Source organism: Bombina bombina, chromosome 3 (assembly GCF_027579735.1).
Source record: "Bombina bombina isolate aBomBom1 chromosome 3, aBomBom1.pri, whole genome shotgun sequence".
Lineage (NCBI taxonomy): Eukaryota > Metazoa > Chordata > Amphibia > Anura > Bombinatoridae > Bombina > Bombina bombina.
Genome location: NC_069501.1, coordinates 297,640,819 through 297,658,042, shown reverse-complemented (window position 1 = coordinate 297,658,042; position 17,224 = coordinate 297,640,819). Strand labels below are relative to the sequence as shown.

Below are 17,224 nucleotides of genomic sequence, written 5' to 3'. Positions count from 1 at the left end.
TTTCCCAACATAAAATTTGGGGCATTTTAAATATAGCAGGTAAATAACCCCCTTTGTCTTGCATTTAATCCTCTGTCTAATCCAAATGTATTCAAACCATTCACAGAGAACCAGCTCACTTTCCCAACATGGGGCAATACACACACCTCCCACAGGGTGGAGTAGCCAGCCAACTGTGGATTTCTTTGTAGCCCCATCTCATTAGTTGGTGCAAGAAATAACTCACTTTTTACCAATTTATCCCATAGATTACGTGTCCTTTGTGCTGTCACAGATGAATAATCTGTGATGTACCTGGAAACTCCAGCATTCAACTTCAAAAGATGCCAGAATCTTCCAAGCACAACCTTTATCCTACACCACTGATAGTTAAACTGTGTAATTAACCTCACAGGTTGTGGTTTATATGGGTCCCTATCTGGGTACAAAAAACAGTGCCATGTGGTATTTCTTGCCCTATGCCATGCAGAAAGATAGCTCTATTGGAGTACCCTCTCTTATGAAATCTGTATGATAGCCCTAATGCCTGTTCTTCGAACCTAACTTCAGTTGAGCAATTTCTTCTTAATTGAAGAAACTGTCCATCAGGAATACCTGCTTTAAGGCTAGTCTGATTATAACTGTTAGCATGAAGAAGGCAGTTCATCAATGTGTTCTTTCTGAAAACCTCAGTTTTCAGGGATGTCTCATATTTGCTGATTCTCAAATCTAAAAATGCAATACTTTCTTGGCTATATTTCAAAGTGAGGAACAAATTATACTAATTGACATTCAGTACCATGGCCACATGCGGATCAACCCATAGATCATATTTTGAAAAAACCACCCTCATCTCCCACATACCAAGATGGAAGCATGCATATGTGGAAGAGCAAGTGGCACCCATAGCTGTGCCCTTCAACTGATGGTAAAGTTTACCATCAAAAGAAAAAATGTTATGTTCCACCACAAATTTTAAAAATTCCAATATCAAGTTGGTATGCTCAGCAAAGGTGGGACCTCTAGTATCTAGAAAAGATCCGGCAGCCCTCAAGTCCACATTATGGGGGATTGAGGAATAGAGTGATTCAACATCAGGGGAGATCATGAGTGTCTCAGGTTTCAAAACTATGTTATCAATCTTTCTTAATACATTAGAGGTATATAGTGCAAAAGTTGTTGATGTTCTAACAAAAGGATGTAAAAAGAGGTCCACATATTTACTGATGTCCTCAGTAGGACCCCCAATTCCCAAAATAATCGGGCAACCATGAGGATGCTCCATGTTCTTCTGTACCTTGGGTAACCAGTAAACCATAGGAACCACCAGAAACCTGCAAAATAATGCATCATGTTCCTGCTTAGATATTAAACCTTTGACTGTTGCATCATGCAACATAAAGTTTAAATCATTACAAGATTTAGCAAATCCTGCTCTATTCACCAACTCATATTGGTGAGTATTCTGCAGTTGTCTCAATGCTTCTTTCACATATGATGCCTGATCCATAACTACCAGGTAACCTCCTTTATCAGAAGGTTTTTTTGACCAACTCTTTACGTGACATCAGGTTTTTAAGAGTTGCCCTTTCACTCCTTGTTAAATTGTCTGAAACAACCCCAGTAAAAAAATCCTTCTCCAAATTTTTTTAAACAAATTCAGCAAATGCCTGTACACAAGAGACCAATGATAATTGAGGCATAAATGTAGACCGAGCCTTCATCCCAGATTGTACAGGCACCTGTGAAATATCTTCCCTTTGGGGCATTGTTCATTAAAAAGGTTGTGGAATCAATTTTTCTTTAATATAAATAATTAAACTCTCATTTAACCTTCACTTGTGTGAATCTATCCCTTAACTTCAGAGTTATCAGGTCTCTTAACTTCCACTTTAAATGATTCATATATATAATTTTGCCACCTCTCATCGTTAAGTTTATATATATTATTTTTATTTAAGTTTATCATAAAACTTTAACAATAAGACAAAGAAGAAAACCATTACAAAGTTCCTACACAAGAGTAGGTAATTGTTACAATATGATGCAAAACATATTACTTAAAGTCTTTCTGAATTGTCCCGTGCTTAATATTCTCTTCACAGTATCGCTGTGGTAGTGGTAGGCTCATGAAATCTAGGATGATGTATGTGGTATAAGAGCCTTCCAACTTTCGGTTGAGGGAGGACTCCAGAAATCTAGTTCTTTTTATTTCTAGTAAGAATACTAAATCTTATCAATTGTCTTATGGAAATTAAACTGAGATTACATAGAGGGAAAAGAGAAAGAAAAGAGAAAGAAGATAAGAAATAAGAAGAGAATAAGAGCATAGGTCAGTCAAGAAAGTTTGAGAATGTTTTCCTCATTAATCCTACATGTTTACACGTGGGCTTGCTTGAATAACTTATTTTCTATACCTAAATGATTCCCACAGAAACATCATATCCTGGTGTAATGAAAGCTGATCTAGTTTGAGGTAATAGAATCTTTCTAATAGCAAGTTTCTGTTGACTAATTCTATCCATTCTAGTGTGGTAGGCACTACTGCCGTTTTCCATTTTCTTGGTATTATCTGGTTAGCTGCATTTAGCAAGATGTGGTATAGATGTAGTCTTATTTTACATGTGATTGCTGGCTGTTGTCTCAGCATTATAATTTCTGGGCTAGGTGTTAATTGGGTATTTAATATTTTGTTGATATTTGAGAAAATATCAGACCAATAAGGTTTAATATGATCGCAACTCCACCAAATATGGGATAAATGACCTTCCTCCGGGCATCCCCTCCAGCATGAACCTGAGGCTTGTGAATATATATATTTGATTCTGGCTGGTGTTAGATACCACCGCATCATTAATTTAATATTGGTTTCTTTTGCTTGGGCGGAATGACCGGAGTGTAGAAGGGTAGAAAATCTGTGTAACCATGTTTTTGCTGGGGTAGTTTGTTGCAACTCGTTATCCCATCTTTTAGTGTATGTAGGGAGTCCCTGAAAGGTGTGTGTTAAGATAATCTTATATATTTTGGAGATGACTCCTTTTGTCTCGTCCTTTGTTATACACATTTGTTCAAATACTGTAGGTGATCTGGTTAGATCTTTTCTATATTTATGTGACATTATGTAGTGCCTCGTCTGGTGTATGCGGAGCCATGAAGATAGGAACGGGTGTTCTATTAAGTCAAGCTGGGGCTTATCTTTGATAAATTTATCCGCATCTGTGATAATATACATGGGTATGAGTGTTTTTGAAAGCTTGAGAGAGTTATGATCTGTGATTTTACCAGGTTTGAATTCCAGATTGTTTAATAGTGTTGTAAGGGGTGAGTATCTAGAGGAAATTTTATTTGGTACCCTACAAATATGTCTCCAATCAGCCCATGTCTCATTGGAGATTGAAGATGTTGAGATTGTGTATCTATTAAAGTATGCAGGGTTCCAGCATGCAGTGTTTAGGTCGTGGTTAAAGGAAAGGTCAGTTTCTATTTTCACCCAACTTTTATAGTTAGATGCGTCAAATCGGAACCACTCCTGAATTCTCTGCAAAGATATGGAAAGTTTATAAGATGGGAGATGTGGAACGCCTAAGCCTCCTTCTGTTGGGTGTTTAAAGAGAGTATTGCGGTTAATCCGCGGAGGCCTACGACTCCAAATATATTCATTTATTATCCTTTGCATGTGAGCTAAGTCTTTTTGTATGTTTGGAATAGGGACTGTCTGTAGGATGTATAACACTTTTGGAAGTAAGATCATTTTTGTTGCTTGTATTCTACCTGTCCACGATATGTTTTTAGGAAGCCAATGAGATGTTAGAGTTAAAAGTTCTGTGGTTAGGTTTCCATAATTGTATTTACGTAGATCTGATATAACTGGGGTAATGTGGATACCAAGGTATTTTAGATATTTTGTCTGTTGTTTTAAGGGGCAAGTAGATTTAAGGTTAGAAAGGGTATGAGTAGATAAGTTTATAGGGAGATATTCTGATTTGGACATGTTTACCAAAAAATTTGATACTGTCCCAAATTTTGTCAGTTCATTAGTCACTTGTTGGAGGGATATTTTGGGGTTTGTGAGTGTCAGGAGAATGTCGTCTGCGAATATGGCTAGTTTATGTGTCTGATTGGCAATAGAAATTCCTTGAATTTGGTTATTCAATCGTATTTTGATAGCTAGGGGTTCTAGGGATAAAACAAAAAGAAGTGGTGACAGTGGGCAGCCTTGTCTGGATCCGTTTCGGATTTCAAAAGGTTCCGAAAGGGCTCCATTTATTCTGACCTGAGCTGTGGGGTTGGAATATAGAGCAAAGATTTTTTGAATGAAGGAGTCTGGGAAGTGGAAATGTTGTAGGGTCGTCCGTAGGTATGTCCAGTCCAGTCGGTCAAAAGCTTTCTCAGCATCTGTCGAAACGAAAACAGTCGGGGTTTTGGTCTGCGTGATATACTCCAATAAATTTAAGACTTTAACCGTATTATCCTTTGCCTCTCTACGTGGGACGAATCCCACCTGGTCCTGATGGATTATAGAGGGGAGAATTTGATTAATACGGGCCGCTAGAATTTTCGCATACAATTTGAGGTCTAGATTTAACAAAGAGATTGGTCGAAAATGTGCGGGGGTGTTTGACGGTTTACCCGGTTTAGCTATAACTGAAATGTTAGCTTGTAACATGGTGTCAGGAAATGGGTGTTTTTCTGGTATGGAATTAAATAGGGATGTTAAGTGTGGTACTAGTAGTGAAGCAAAAGTTTTATAATACAGCCCAGTGAATCCATCAGGGCCCGGGGCCTTGTTTTGTTTTATTTGTTTTATTGCCTCTAGTACTTCCGTTGGCTGAATAGGTCTGTCTAGTTGGGTGCGTTGGTCCTGATCTAACTTGGGGATGGGTAGGTTATCCAGATATTGATTACAGTGCCATGTATGATTTTGAGGGTCTCTGAGTGGGAATAGATTATAAAGTTTATGGTAAAAGTTTTTGAACTCTTTAGCTATCGATTTTGTGTCTTCTAATTGTGTACCTGTTGTCTTTTTTAAGGCGTGAATATAAGTTTTCTGCTGTTGTTTTTTTAATGCTCTAGCTAAGAGTCTACCTGATTTATTACCTTCCCTATAGAAGTTTTGCTGAATATGGAGGAGTTGTTTTTGTGATTTGATATGTAAGAGATGGTTCATTTTTTCTCTTTTGGATTGCAATTGGCTTAGGATGTTGGCGTCAGAGGGGTGAGATTTGTGTTTGTAGTCTAAGTCTGCTATTTCTGTGGCTAAAAGGTTTATTTCCTCGCAATTTTTCCTTTTGATTTGGGCGGCCGTTTTGATAAACTCGCCTCTTATAGTACACTTGTGAGCTTCCCAAAGGGTGGCCATACTAACATCTGGTGTCTTATTTATAGAGAAGTATGAGCTTATATGTTCTGAGAATAACTTCTTCTGCTTTGTATCTAGTAATAATGAGTCCTCCAGTCTCCACTGGAAGGCTCTTAAAGGTGCTGTTGGCCATTTTATAGTGCAAACTACTAAGGAGTGATCTGACCATGTTGTATGGTGGATGAAAGAATGTATAGTGTGGGATAGTACTAGATGATCAACTAAAATATAATCTAGTCTAGAATAATTACGGTTGGGGTGGGAGAAGAAGGTGAAATCTGTTTTTTGTGGGTTGAAGTATCTCCATGTATCATGTAGGCCAAGAAGCTTGAATTTTCCCCATATATTATGGAGGTTTGGGATTTTGGCTCTAGTGGTAGGATTTGAGCAATCAACTGTGGGGTCTAGGGGGAGGTTCAGATCCCCTGATAATATCAGGGATCCCTTTGCTTCTTTAAGGAGTAAATCTACAACAGAGGTTAAGAATCTATCTTGATGGGAGTTTGGGGTGTAGATATTCATTATTGTTACTGGTTTCCCATATAGGAGGCCCTTTAGACATAAGTATCTGCCTTCCTTGTCCCCTATGGCATGTGTCTTAACAAAGGGGATAGATTTGTGGATTAAAATGCTAACCCCGTTGATTTTTTTGTGCGGGTTAGTGCTGTGGAAATGCAAAGGGTAGTGTGTAGAAAAATATTTGGGGACATTTTTCCCTTTGAAGTGGGTCTCTTGTAACATTAGAATGTGTCCTCCCTTTTTTTGAAGGTCTAATATGGCCATTCTTCTTTTGTTTGGGCAATTGAGTCCCTTGGCATTTTGCGTGAAAATGTTTAAGTCTTGTGGTGTGTGACTAGTCATAATGGAAAATAGATAGTGGTAGATCTAAGAAGCAATAACACATTCGTATATTAATGAGTTTGTATTTAACGGCCTATGCTCTAGAAGAAGACAGTAAAGTAGAGGGAAGAGAGAAAAAGAAAGAAAAAGGCAAATAAGAAAAATATTAAAACATAATATTTTTAACACAGATTTAAATTTAAACAACATATTTCTGTCCTAGGGAGAAAGATCTCCCGACTAGGTGAAAACAACAAAAAACAAAGTCAACATCAGTTAACTGTTAACATTTAACCTTTAAGACTCTTTCTATATATATTTTTTTTTTTTTTTTTTTAATATATTAGCAACTCTATGGGCCTGAGGGCCACATGTATACCGGAAAGTAGATAATACTTGCAGTAAGAAGTCTCTGACGGCCGCAGCCTAAAAGTGTTCTTGTGTGCAGCAAGAAGTTGTCATCCTTTGTCCCCAGGTGATGAAGAAGCAGGTTGTGTAGGTTTACGGGGTTTCTTTTGAGAGACCTGGTTCCACTCTTTTCTTTGTGGTAGGGGAGTTGGTTTACTTGGGCTTGTGCGTCTGTCTTGGGATGTGGCATTTTCTTCCACTTGAGGGGTTGGTATATCTAATTCTTTGCAGATATCTGGAGTGTCTCTGGTAGATGAGCAGGTGATACGTCTTCCTTTCCATAGAATTAGCAGGTGAAAGGGGAATCCCCACCTGTATAGGATGTTTTGTTTCCTCAATAACTGTGTTAGCGGTTTGAGTTCCCTTCTTTTTGTGAGAGTTCTCTGAGACAAATCAGTAAACATTTGTATATCTATGTTTTCATACTTAATGGGTTGTTGTTCTCTCGCCAGTTTCATTAATTCTTCCTTTTCTTGAAAGTTTGTGATACGAACTATAATATCTCTTGGTGCTTGTCCAGCCAGAGGTTTGGGGCGTAAAGCTCTGTGAGCTCTGTCTATAGAGATTTTGGAGGGGTTTTCCTCTTTTTTTAATGCACTAAAGAAATCTTGAAGATATTGTTCAATATCTGGTGGGAGGATAGTTTCAGGGATGCCTCGCAACCTGATATTATGTCGCCTGCTGCGATTTTCAACATCGTCTATCTTGTCTTCTAGTTCAGAGATAGTTATGTCTTGCTTCTGAATGGTGTCCTGGAGGTCTGAGATAGCTTCTGAGTGGATGTCTTGGCTGTTTTCGAGTGATTCTACTCTGTGACCTATGTCAGAGATGTCTTTTTTGAGGTCTGAGATTTCCTCCTTGATGCATTGCTTGACTTGTGATATAAGAGAGGAAAAGTCTTTTTTAGATGGGATTGTTTTAAAAAGAGCTGTGGGAATGGTGATGTTTTCTGACATATGGTCACTATCAGATTCAGATGAGCTGTGGTCAGACCTTGGGTCTGGAATGGATTCTTCTGTTGGAGTTAAGTTTTTAGCCTCAGATGCTTTAAAAAAGCTGCTGACTGAGTGTGCAGATGTCTTTAGTGTTTTGGCAGTTTTGCCTGGTTTATTTATTTTTTTGGGAGACATAATTGCGTGGCTATTGTTTCTTCAACCACACTGTTTCTTTAATAAGCTGGCAGGAAGGCTATTGTTGATTGGAGGAGTTCTTTGAGTTTTTGCTGCTATTTGCAGTCGCTTATTAAAAGGCTTCAGATCAAAAGTTTTGGCCACCTGAGCAGTGTATTATATTGTAGTGTATAAAAGTCCCAGATCTAAAATCCCAAGTATGAGGGAATGAACAAGCGCTTGTGTGATTGAAGGCTGGCTATTAGGCTTTGAACTCTGTTTGGCAAGCGATATCTTAGTAACTGTTGTGGGTAAAGGGTTTATTCTCTCGATTATGGCTAATTCAATATTGATTGCCTCAGTGTCTTTATGTAATTTGCCACTCTTACCCTTTAGTTAGGTGTCTCCTTCTGCTGCAGCGTTAACGCCGTTTACAAATAAAAGTGCGCATCTGAACTCCAGCTCAGGCTGCGGCCCGTGTCGGCTCCTATTTTCCGGTGTGGCTCACTCCGGGTTACATCTGACCAGTATGCAGGTGAGTTTGTTTGTTTCTTGAGGGGTATCTATCTGATAGCCCTGCGGTGAAGGTGGCTCCGGTCACCGGTGACTTCTGGTTAGGCTCCAGCCGGATCTTAACACGCCATTTACAATTGTATGTGCGCAGCTGAACTCCAGCTCAGGCTGCAGCCCGTGTCGGCCCCTATTTTCCGGTGCGGCTCACTCCGGATTACATCAGACCGGTATGCAGGTGAGTTTGCTTGTTGCTTGAGGGGTATCTCTCTGATAGCCCTATGGTGACGGTGGCTCCGGTCTCCGGTGATTTCTGGTTAGGTTTCAGCCAGGTCTATGATGTGATGCTTACATGCACACAGCGTGCGCCTTATAAATCGGGCAGTCTCTTGCAGCTGTCGGCTTAATGTATAATCATTCCGGTACCTGATCTTAACTGTTGACATGACCAGTAATGTTTGGTCTTAAAGTGCAGGGTGGCTAGTGCCAGTTACATTTTCACCTAGTTGGGGCCTAAGAGCTCTGTCAGACAGCAGCCATCTCCTAGGCTGGCTAACTCCGCCCCCCCCCCTCATCGTTAAGTTTAAATGCCATAATAAGCACATTTTATATAGACACTTAAGCTCAGATTACTAATGTAGTGCAAACGCTTACGTGTGAGCGATAAGGGGTTTATCACAGATGTTTGTGCTTGTTGGGCTTACCGCTGGAATTAGGAGTTAAAAGTAAATGAGATCACTTTAGTGTAATCGCAATTTACGCTAGAATGATTACTGTGACTTCAGAGCTCTGGTTAACTGTTTTGCGAAACAAAAAACTTGCACAAAACACATCAAAAATACATTACAAAGTACAGTTAGACTCATAATACTATCTAAAAAAATATTTTTTTAAATATTGCACACAAATATATGAGAGCTCAGGTGTTCGAAAAAAAAGGCAGGCAAAGGGCTTTAACATAGACATACATACATATACATGTCTAAAGATATATATACACACACTTGTATGCAAACGTTTAGACACCCCTGACCATTTCCATGATTTTCATTTATAAATAATTGGGTGTTTGGATCAGCAATTTCATTTCTGATCTATCAAATTGCTGAAGGACACAGTAATATTTCAGTAGTGAAATTAGGTTTATTGGATTAACAGAAAATGTGCAATATGCATCCAAACGAAGTTTGCAAGTTGTTGTTCTCTTTGACTCTCCTCTGAAGAGTGGCAACATGGGGGCCTCAAAACAACTCTCAAATGACCTGAAAACAAAGATTATTCAACATTATGGTTTAGGGGAAGGCTACAAAAAGCTATCACAGAGATTTAGGCTGTCAGTGTCCACTGTGCGGAACATAGTGAGGAAATGGAAGACCACAGGCACAGTTCTTGTTAAGGCCAGAAGTGGCAAGCCAAGTAAAATATCGGAGAGGCAAAGGCAAAGGATGGGGAGAATGGTAAAAAACAGCCCACAGACCATCTCCAAAGACTTACACTGTCACTGTGCATTGTTCAACCATTCAGCACACTTTGCACAAGGAGAAGCTGTATGAGAGAGTGATGCGGAAGAAGCCTTTTCTTCATAAACGCCACAAACAGAGTCGCTTGAGGTATGCAAAAGCACATTTGTACAAGCCAGCTTCATTTTGGAAGAAGGTGCTGTGGACTGATGAAACAAAGATTGAGTTATTTGGTCATAACAAGGGGCATTATCCATGGTGGCAAAAGAACACTGCGTTCCAAGACAAACACTTGCTACCCACAGTAAACTTTAGTTGATGTTCATCATGCTGTGGGGCTGTGTGGCCAGGGCCAGTACTGGGAATCTTGTTAAAGTTGAGGGTCGCATGGATTCCACTAAATATCAGCAGATTCTTGAGAATAATGTTGATGAATCAGTCACAAAGTTGAAGTTGCGCTGTGGCTGGATATTTCAACAAGAAAACGACCCAAAACACTACTCAAAATCTACTCTGGCATTTATGCAGAGGAACAAGTACAATGTTCTGGAATGGCCATCCCAGTCCCCAGACCTGAATATCATTGAAAATCTGTGGGCTGATTTGAAGTGGGCTGTCCATGCTCGGCAACCATCAAACCTAACTGAACTGGATGATGTTTTGCAAGGATGATAGGGCCAAAATACCTTCATTTAGAACCCAGACACTCATTACAGGCTATAGGAAGCGTCTAGAGGCTGATATTTCTGCTAAAGGAGGCTCTACTAAATATTGATGCAATATTTCTGTTGGGGTGCCCAAATTTATGCACCAGTCTAATTTCGTTTTGATGCATATTGCACATTTTCTGTTGATCCAATAAACCTAATTTCACTACTGAAATATTACAGTGTCCTTCAGTTATTTGATAGATCAAATGGAATTGCTGATCCAAACTCACAATTATTTATAAATGAAAATCATGGAAATTGTCAGGGGTGCCTAAACTTTTGCATACGATTGTCTATGTATATATATATATATATATATATATATATATATATATATATATATACACTGTATATATTTATTTGTGTATTTATATGTGTATATGTGTACAGTATTTACAAACATATATACACATATAAACACAAGTGCATTGGAGCCCTTTGCAGTTAAGTAGATGAAAACATGAAAAATCATATTTATGCAGTATTCGTTTTTAATAATAAAAGGTTTTAACTATGTATTTGCTGTAAATATTTCTTTATGTTATGTCATAATAAAATCTAAAACTAATAAAGACCATCCAGATTGTGCAGGAGATACATCCTATGTTCAAATTTCTAGGTTTGAAACATAATTCAGCTAGAAAGTATTTGTCTTTTTTTAATAGTTAAAGCTTTTGCAGAAAGGACAAACATGATAAAGTACTTGTAAGTTTTCACTAAAGCTGCATCATTGTTTTTGTGAGTGGTTTATATATAGAAAAGTCTGGGACTGAATACCCTTTGCAACTTGGCTCTGTGTAGTTAATTGCATTTTTCTATATCATGTAGTTTAAAAAAAAAAAAAAAAAAAAAAAGAATGCATTAATTCCAGAGTTTAAATTCTCATTCAAGTGTGAAGAAAACATTGAATTTTCATTAGGAGACAATTGTACCAGGAATATACCTTATTTTTCATATTTTAGTAAAAGCGTTAACACCAACATAATTGTTTTGCCATTTATTATACATATATTAAAGGATTTATGCGTGAATTAAGATATAGTAAATCAATAATCCAACTAGTTATCCAAGAGATTGAATTTTTTGAGTATTTGTTATTGTCTTTGATCCTGCTTTTATAGATAGTATAATATAATAAAATAATGAAACCCTAATAGATTTCAAATTATTTAGCATCTTCTGTGGTCTAAATATGAATAGTTACCTTTATAAAAAATAAATAAAACAGTATTTTGACATTTGGAAATTAAAAGTATGCAATATCTTTTCATATTTTTACTGCAGATGGTTTACTAGCCCTACAACCGTCAATGCCTTCTACAGTGCTTCTACCAACCAAATTAGTAAGTATTGAAACTTGTTGTTCATAATTCGCTTTTCATAAATGTTTGGCCTTAAAAAATAAATACATAAATAAATTTAAAAAAAACTATAGAGAGTGCTCAGAACATGTTATAATATTACAAATTATTACACTGTCTCCACCCGGTTGGCAACATTTTTTGTGGAGAACATTGTGTATTTAATAAATAAACATAAGCAACCAAATGACTTCAAGGGACAGGAAACCCACATTTTTTATTTCATGATTCAGATAGAGAATACAATTTTTAACAACATTCCTGTTTACTTGTATTATCTAATTTGCTTTATTCTTTAGGCATCCTTTGTTTGAAGAAATAGCAACCCACATGGATGAGCCAATCACACAAGGCATCTATGTGCAGCTACTGAGTCTATTTAGATATGCTTTAAAAAAATGATATTATGAGAATGAAGCAAATTAGATGATAGGAGCACATTGGAAAGTTGTTTAAAATTGCATGCTCTTTCTGAATTAAGAAAGAGAAAATTTGGGGTTCATGTCCCTATAAAATTTCTCTTTCCTTTAATCTGTATCACATTTCAGATAAATAACATGAGCCTTTATCAAATTGAACAATAAGATTAATATGTATAAGTGGGGAAAACTGGAGAAAACCACACAGATCAGCTTTTTTTTTTTACACTTTTTAGACAAAAAACACTATCTACTTGCACTATAAGTGTAACAAAAATGTAGAACTTCAGCTTAAGGCGGACATCTGAGACTATGAAGGTGTCCTTTCAAACCTTATGAGGTCCACCACAGCTCTAGTGCAAATGATCACTGCATCTTACCTTGCAGTTGCAGGCCCACATGAATACTTTACAGCAAGGGCCCCAAACTGCATTTGTAGCTTCATAAACAGAGCCATATGTTTCTAATTGTAAATTAGTATACTACACTTAAAAAACTCTACTGGACAATAACAATGCAAATCATGCTATTGCAAAACACAGCGGCATCAGTGTTCAGATAAATAATCCAATAAAAATATTTATCCATCCATTTTATTATCTAAAATATATTGCACACTGGGATAGTGGACAAACTAATATGCTTGTTATATAGGCAGCACCTGCTAGACATGATAAGGATGCAAATATGCTATTAATATAATAATATCTTAACTATTAAAATTCAAGAGCCCAATTATATTATTTAGATTAGTCACAGTTAATTTCCATTTATTACCATTAGAAATCCTTAAAGGGACAGTAAACGTAGGATTTTTCAATGTATTTCCCCAAATGCCTTATGTATCTAAGACAATCTAGAGTAATTTCTTAATAAATAAATATTTCTAACTTATCTAAACAGGTCGCTAAACTAACATTGAGGGAGTATACGCCGGCCGCCCATAACTGCTACTCTAATTTTATTTTTGCAAGCTCCTTCTTGTGGCCAATCCCCTGTTTATCGGTCGCACAGCTTCTTGTCTGTCCGGACACGCAATCTTTGATTGACAGGCAAAACTGGGGGCCTATGGAGCATGCGCATTATCAGGTTGCACAGGCAATACAGTCTTTACCATTATTTGCCGGTTAAGGGGATGCACAGTTTGCAGTTGTTGGTGAAAATCACTTGACAGGCATAAACTTGTGAACGAGCTTGAATAGGAGGAACGGGGGTGGGTAGAGACCTTCCTATGGCCTAGATTTGGAGTTCGGCGGTAGCCGTCAAAACCAGCGTTAGAGGCTCCTAACGCTGGTTTTGGCCGCCCGCTGGTATTTGGAGTCAGTGATTAAAGGGTCTAACGCTCACTTTTCAGCCGCGACTTTTCCATACCGCAGATCCCCCTACGCCATTTGCGTAGCCTATCTTTTCAATGGGATCTTTCTAACGCTGGTATTTAGAGTCGTTTCTGAAGTGAGCGTTAGAGCTCTAACGACAAAATTCCAGCCGCCTGAAAATAGCAGGAGTTAAGAGCTTTCTGGCTAACGCCGGTTCATAAAGCTCTTAACTACTGTACCCTAAAGTACACTAACACCCATAAACTACCTATGTACCCCTAAACCGAGGTCCCCCCACACCGCCGCCACTCGATTCAAATTTTTAACCCCTAATCTGCCGACCGCCACCTACGTTATACTTATGTACCCCTAATCTGCTGCCCCTAACCCCGCCGACCCCTGTATTACATTTATTAACCCCTAACTTGCCCCCCACAACGTCGCCGCCAGCTACTTAAAATAATTAACCCCTAATCTTCCGACCGCAAATCGCCGCCACCTACGTTATCCCTATGTACCCCTAATCTGCTGCCCTAACATCGCCGACCCCTATATTATATTTATTAACCCCTAATCTGCCCCCCTCAACGTCGCCGACACCTGCTTACACTTATTAACCCCTAATCTGCCGAGCGGACCTGAGCGCTACTATAATAAAGTTATTAACCCCTAATCCGCCTCACTAACCCTATCATAAATAGTATTAACCCCTAATCTGCCCTCCCTAACATCGCCGACACCTACCTTCAATTATTAACCCCTAATCTGCCGACCGGAGATCACCGCTATTCTAATAAATTGATTAACCCCTAAAGCTAAGTCTAACCCTAACACTAACACCCCCCTAAGTTAAATATAATTTTTATCTAACGAAATAAATTAACTCTTATTAAATAAATTATTCCTATTTAAAGCTAAATACTTACCTGTAAAATAAATCCTAATATAGCTACAATATAAATTATAATTATATTATAGCTATTTTAGGATTAATATTTATTTTACAGGCAACTTTGTAATTATTTTAACCAGGTAAAATAGCTATTAAATAGTTAAGAACTATTTAATAGTTACCTAGTTAAAATAATAACAAATTTACCTGTAAAATAAATCCTAACCTAAGATATAATTAAACCTAACACTACCCTATCAATAAAATAATTAAATAAACTACCTACAATTACCTACAATTAACCTAACACTACACTATCAATAAATTAATTAAAGACAATTCCTACAAATAAATACAATTAAATAAACTAGCTAAAGTACAAAAAATAAAAAAGAACTAAGTTACAGAAAATAAAAAAATATTTACAAACATAAGAAAAATATTACAACTACTCTAAGCCCCCTAATAAAATAACAAAGCCGCCCAAAATAAAAAATTCCCTACCCTATTCTAAATTAAAAAAGTTACAAGCTCTTTTACCTTACCAGCCCTGAACAGGGCCCTTTGCGGGGCATGCCCCAAGAAGTTCAGCTCTTTTGCCTGTAAAAAAAAACATACAATACCCCCCCCCCCAACATTACAACCCACCACCCACATACCCCTAATCTAACCCAAACCCCCCTTAAATAAACCTAACACTAATCCCCTGAAGATCTTCCTACCTTGTATTCACCATCCAGGTATCACCGATCCGTCCTGGCTCCAAGATCTTCATCCAACCCAAGCGGGGGTTGGCGATCCATAATCCGGTGCTGAAGAGGTCCAGAAGAGGCTCCAAAGTCTTCCTCCTATCCAATCAGCCAATCAGATTGAGCTCGCATTCTATTGGCTGATCGGAACAGCCAATAGAATGCGAGCTCAATCTGATTGGCTGATTGGATCAGCCAATCGGATTGAACTTGATTCTGATTGGCTGATTCCATCAGCCAATCAGAAAATTCCTACCTTAATTCCGATTGGCTGATAGAATCCTATCAGCCAATCGGAATTCGAGGGACGCCATCTTGGATGACGTCCCTTAAAGGAACAGTCATTCGTCGTTCAGTCGTCGGTCCGGATGGATGTTCCGCGCTGGAGGTCTTCAGGATCCTGCCGCTTCGCTCCGGATGGAAGAAGATCGAAGATGCCGCTTGGAGAAGATGTTTGCCGGTCCGGATGTCCTCTTCTTGCCGGATAGGAGGAAGACTTTGGAGCCTCTTCTGGACCTCTTCAGCACCGGATTATGGATCGCCAACCCCCGCTTGGGTTGGATGAAGATCTTGGAGCCAGGACGGATCGGTGATACCTGGATGGTGAAGACAAGGTAGGAAGATCTTCAGGGGATTAGTGTTAGGTTTATTTAAGGGGGGTTTGGGTTAGATTAGGGGTATGTGGGTGGTGGGTTGTAATGTTGGGGGGGGGTATTGTATGTTTTTTTTTACAGGCAAAAGAGCTGAACTTCTTGGGGCATGCCCCGCAAAGGGCCCTGTTCAGGGCTGGTAAGGTAAAAGAGCTTGTAACTTTTTTAATTTAGAATAGGGTAGGGAATTTTTTATTTTGGGGGGCTTTGTTATTTTATTAGGGGGCTTAGAGTAGGTGTAATTAGTTTAAAATTGTTGTAATATTTTTATTATGTTTGTAAATATTTTTTTATTTTCTGTAACTTAGTTCTTTTTTATTTTTTGTACTTAGCTAGTTTATTTAATTGTATTTATTTGTAGGAATTGTGTTTAATTAATTTATTGATAGTGTAGTGTTAGGTTAATTGTAGGTAATTGTAGGTAGTTTATTTAATTATTTTATTGATAGGGTAGTGTTAGGTTTAATTATATCTTAGGTTAGGATTTATTTTACAGGTAAATTTGTTATTATTTTAACTAGGTAACTATTAAATAGTTCTTAACTATTTAATAGCTATTGTACCTGGTTAAAATAATTACAAAGTTGCCTGTAAAATAAATATTAATCCTAAAATAGCTATAATATAATTATAATTTATATTGTAGCTATATTAGGATTTATTTTACAGGTAAGTATTTAGCTTTAAATAGGAATCATTTATTTAATAAGAGTTAATTTATTTCGTTAGATAAAAATTATATTTAACTTAGGGGGGTGTTAGTGTTAGGGTTAGACTTAGCTTTAGGGGTTAATCCATTTATTAGAATAGCGGTGAGCTCCGGTCGGCAGATTAGGGGTTAATAATTGAAGGTAGGTGTCGGCGATGTTAGGGAGGGCAGATTAGGGGTTAATACTATTTATGATAGGGTTAGTGAGGCGGATTAGGGGTTAATAACTTTATTATAGTAGCGCTCAGGTCCGCTCGGCAGATTAGGGGTTAATAAGTGTAGGCAGGTGTCGGCGACGTTGAGGGGGGCAGATTAGGGGTTAATAAATATAATATAGGGGTCGGCGATGTTAGGGCAGCAGATTAGGGGTACATAGGGATAACGTAGGTTGCGGCGGTTTACGGAGCGGAAGATTAGGGGTTAATAATATAATGCAGGGGTCAGCGATAGCGGGGGCGGCAGATTAGGGGTTAATAAGTGTAAGGTTAGGGGTGTTTAGACTCGGGGTACATGTTAGAGTGTTAGGTGCAGACGTAGGAAGTGTTTCCCCATAGCAAACAATGGGGCTGCGTTAGGAGCTGAACGCTGCTTTTTTGCAGGTGTTAGGTTTTTTTTCAGCTCAAACAGCCCCATTGTTTCCTATGGGGGAATCGTGTACGAGCACGTTTTTGAGGCCGGCCGCGTCCGTAAGCAACTCTGGTATCGAGAGTTGCATTTGCGGTAAAAATGCTCTACGCTCCTTTTTTGGAGCCT

The 17,224-nt window shown here is 38.2% G+C and overlaps 1 protein-coding gene across 3 annotated transcripts in view; it reads left to right on the top strand.

Moving 5' to 3' along the window:
• The window catches only part of PHEX (phosphate regulating endopeptidase X-linked), a 564,226-nt gene that overhangs the window by 401,361 nt on the left and 145,641 nt on the right, over nucleotides 1-17,224 (top strand). For all 3 annotated transcript variants that reach the window (XM_053706372.1, XM_053706371.1, XM_053706373.1), the window contains one exon: nucleotides 11,660-11,718. In XM_053706372.1, the coding sequence (XP_053562347.1) occupies nucleotides 11,660-11,718 (59 nt within the window). The remainder of the gene's footprint in view (nucleotides 1-11,659; nucleotides 11,719-17,224) is intronic.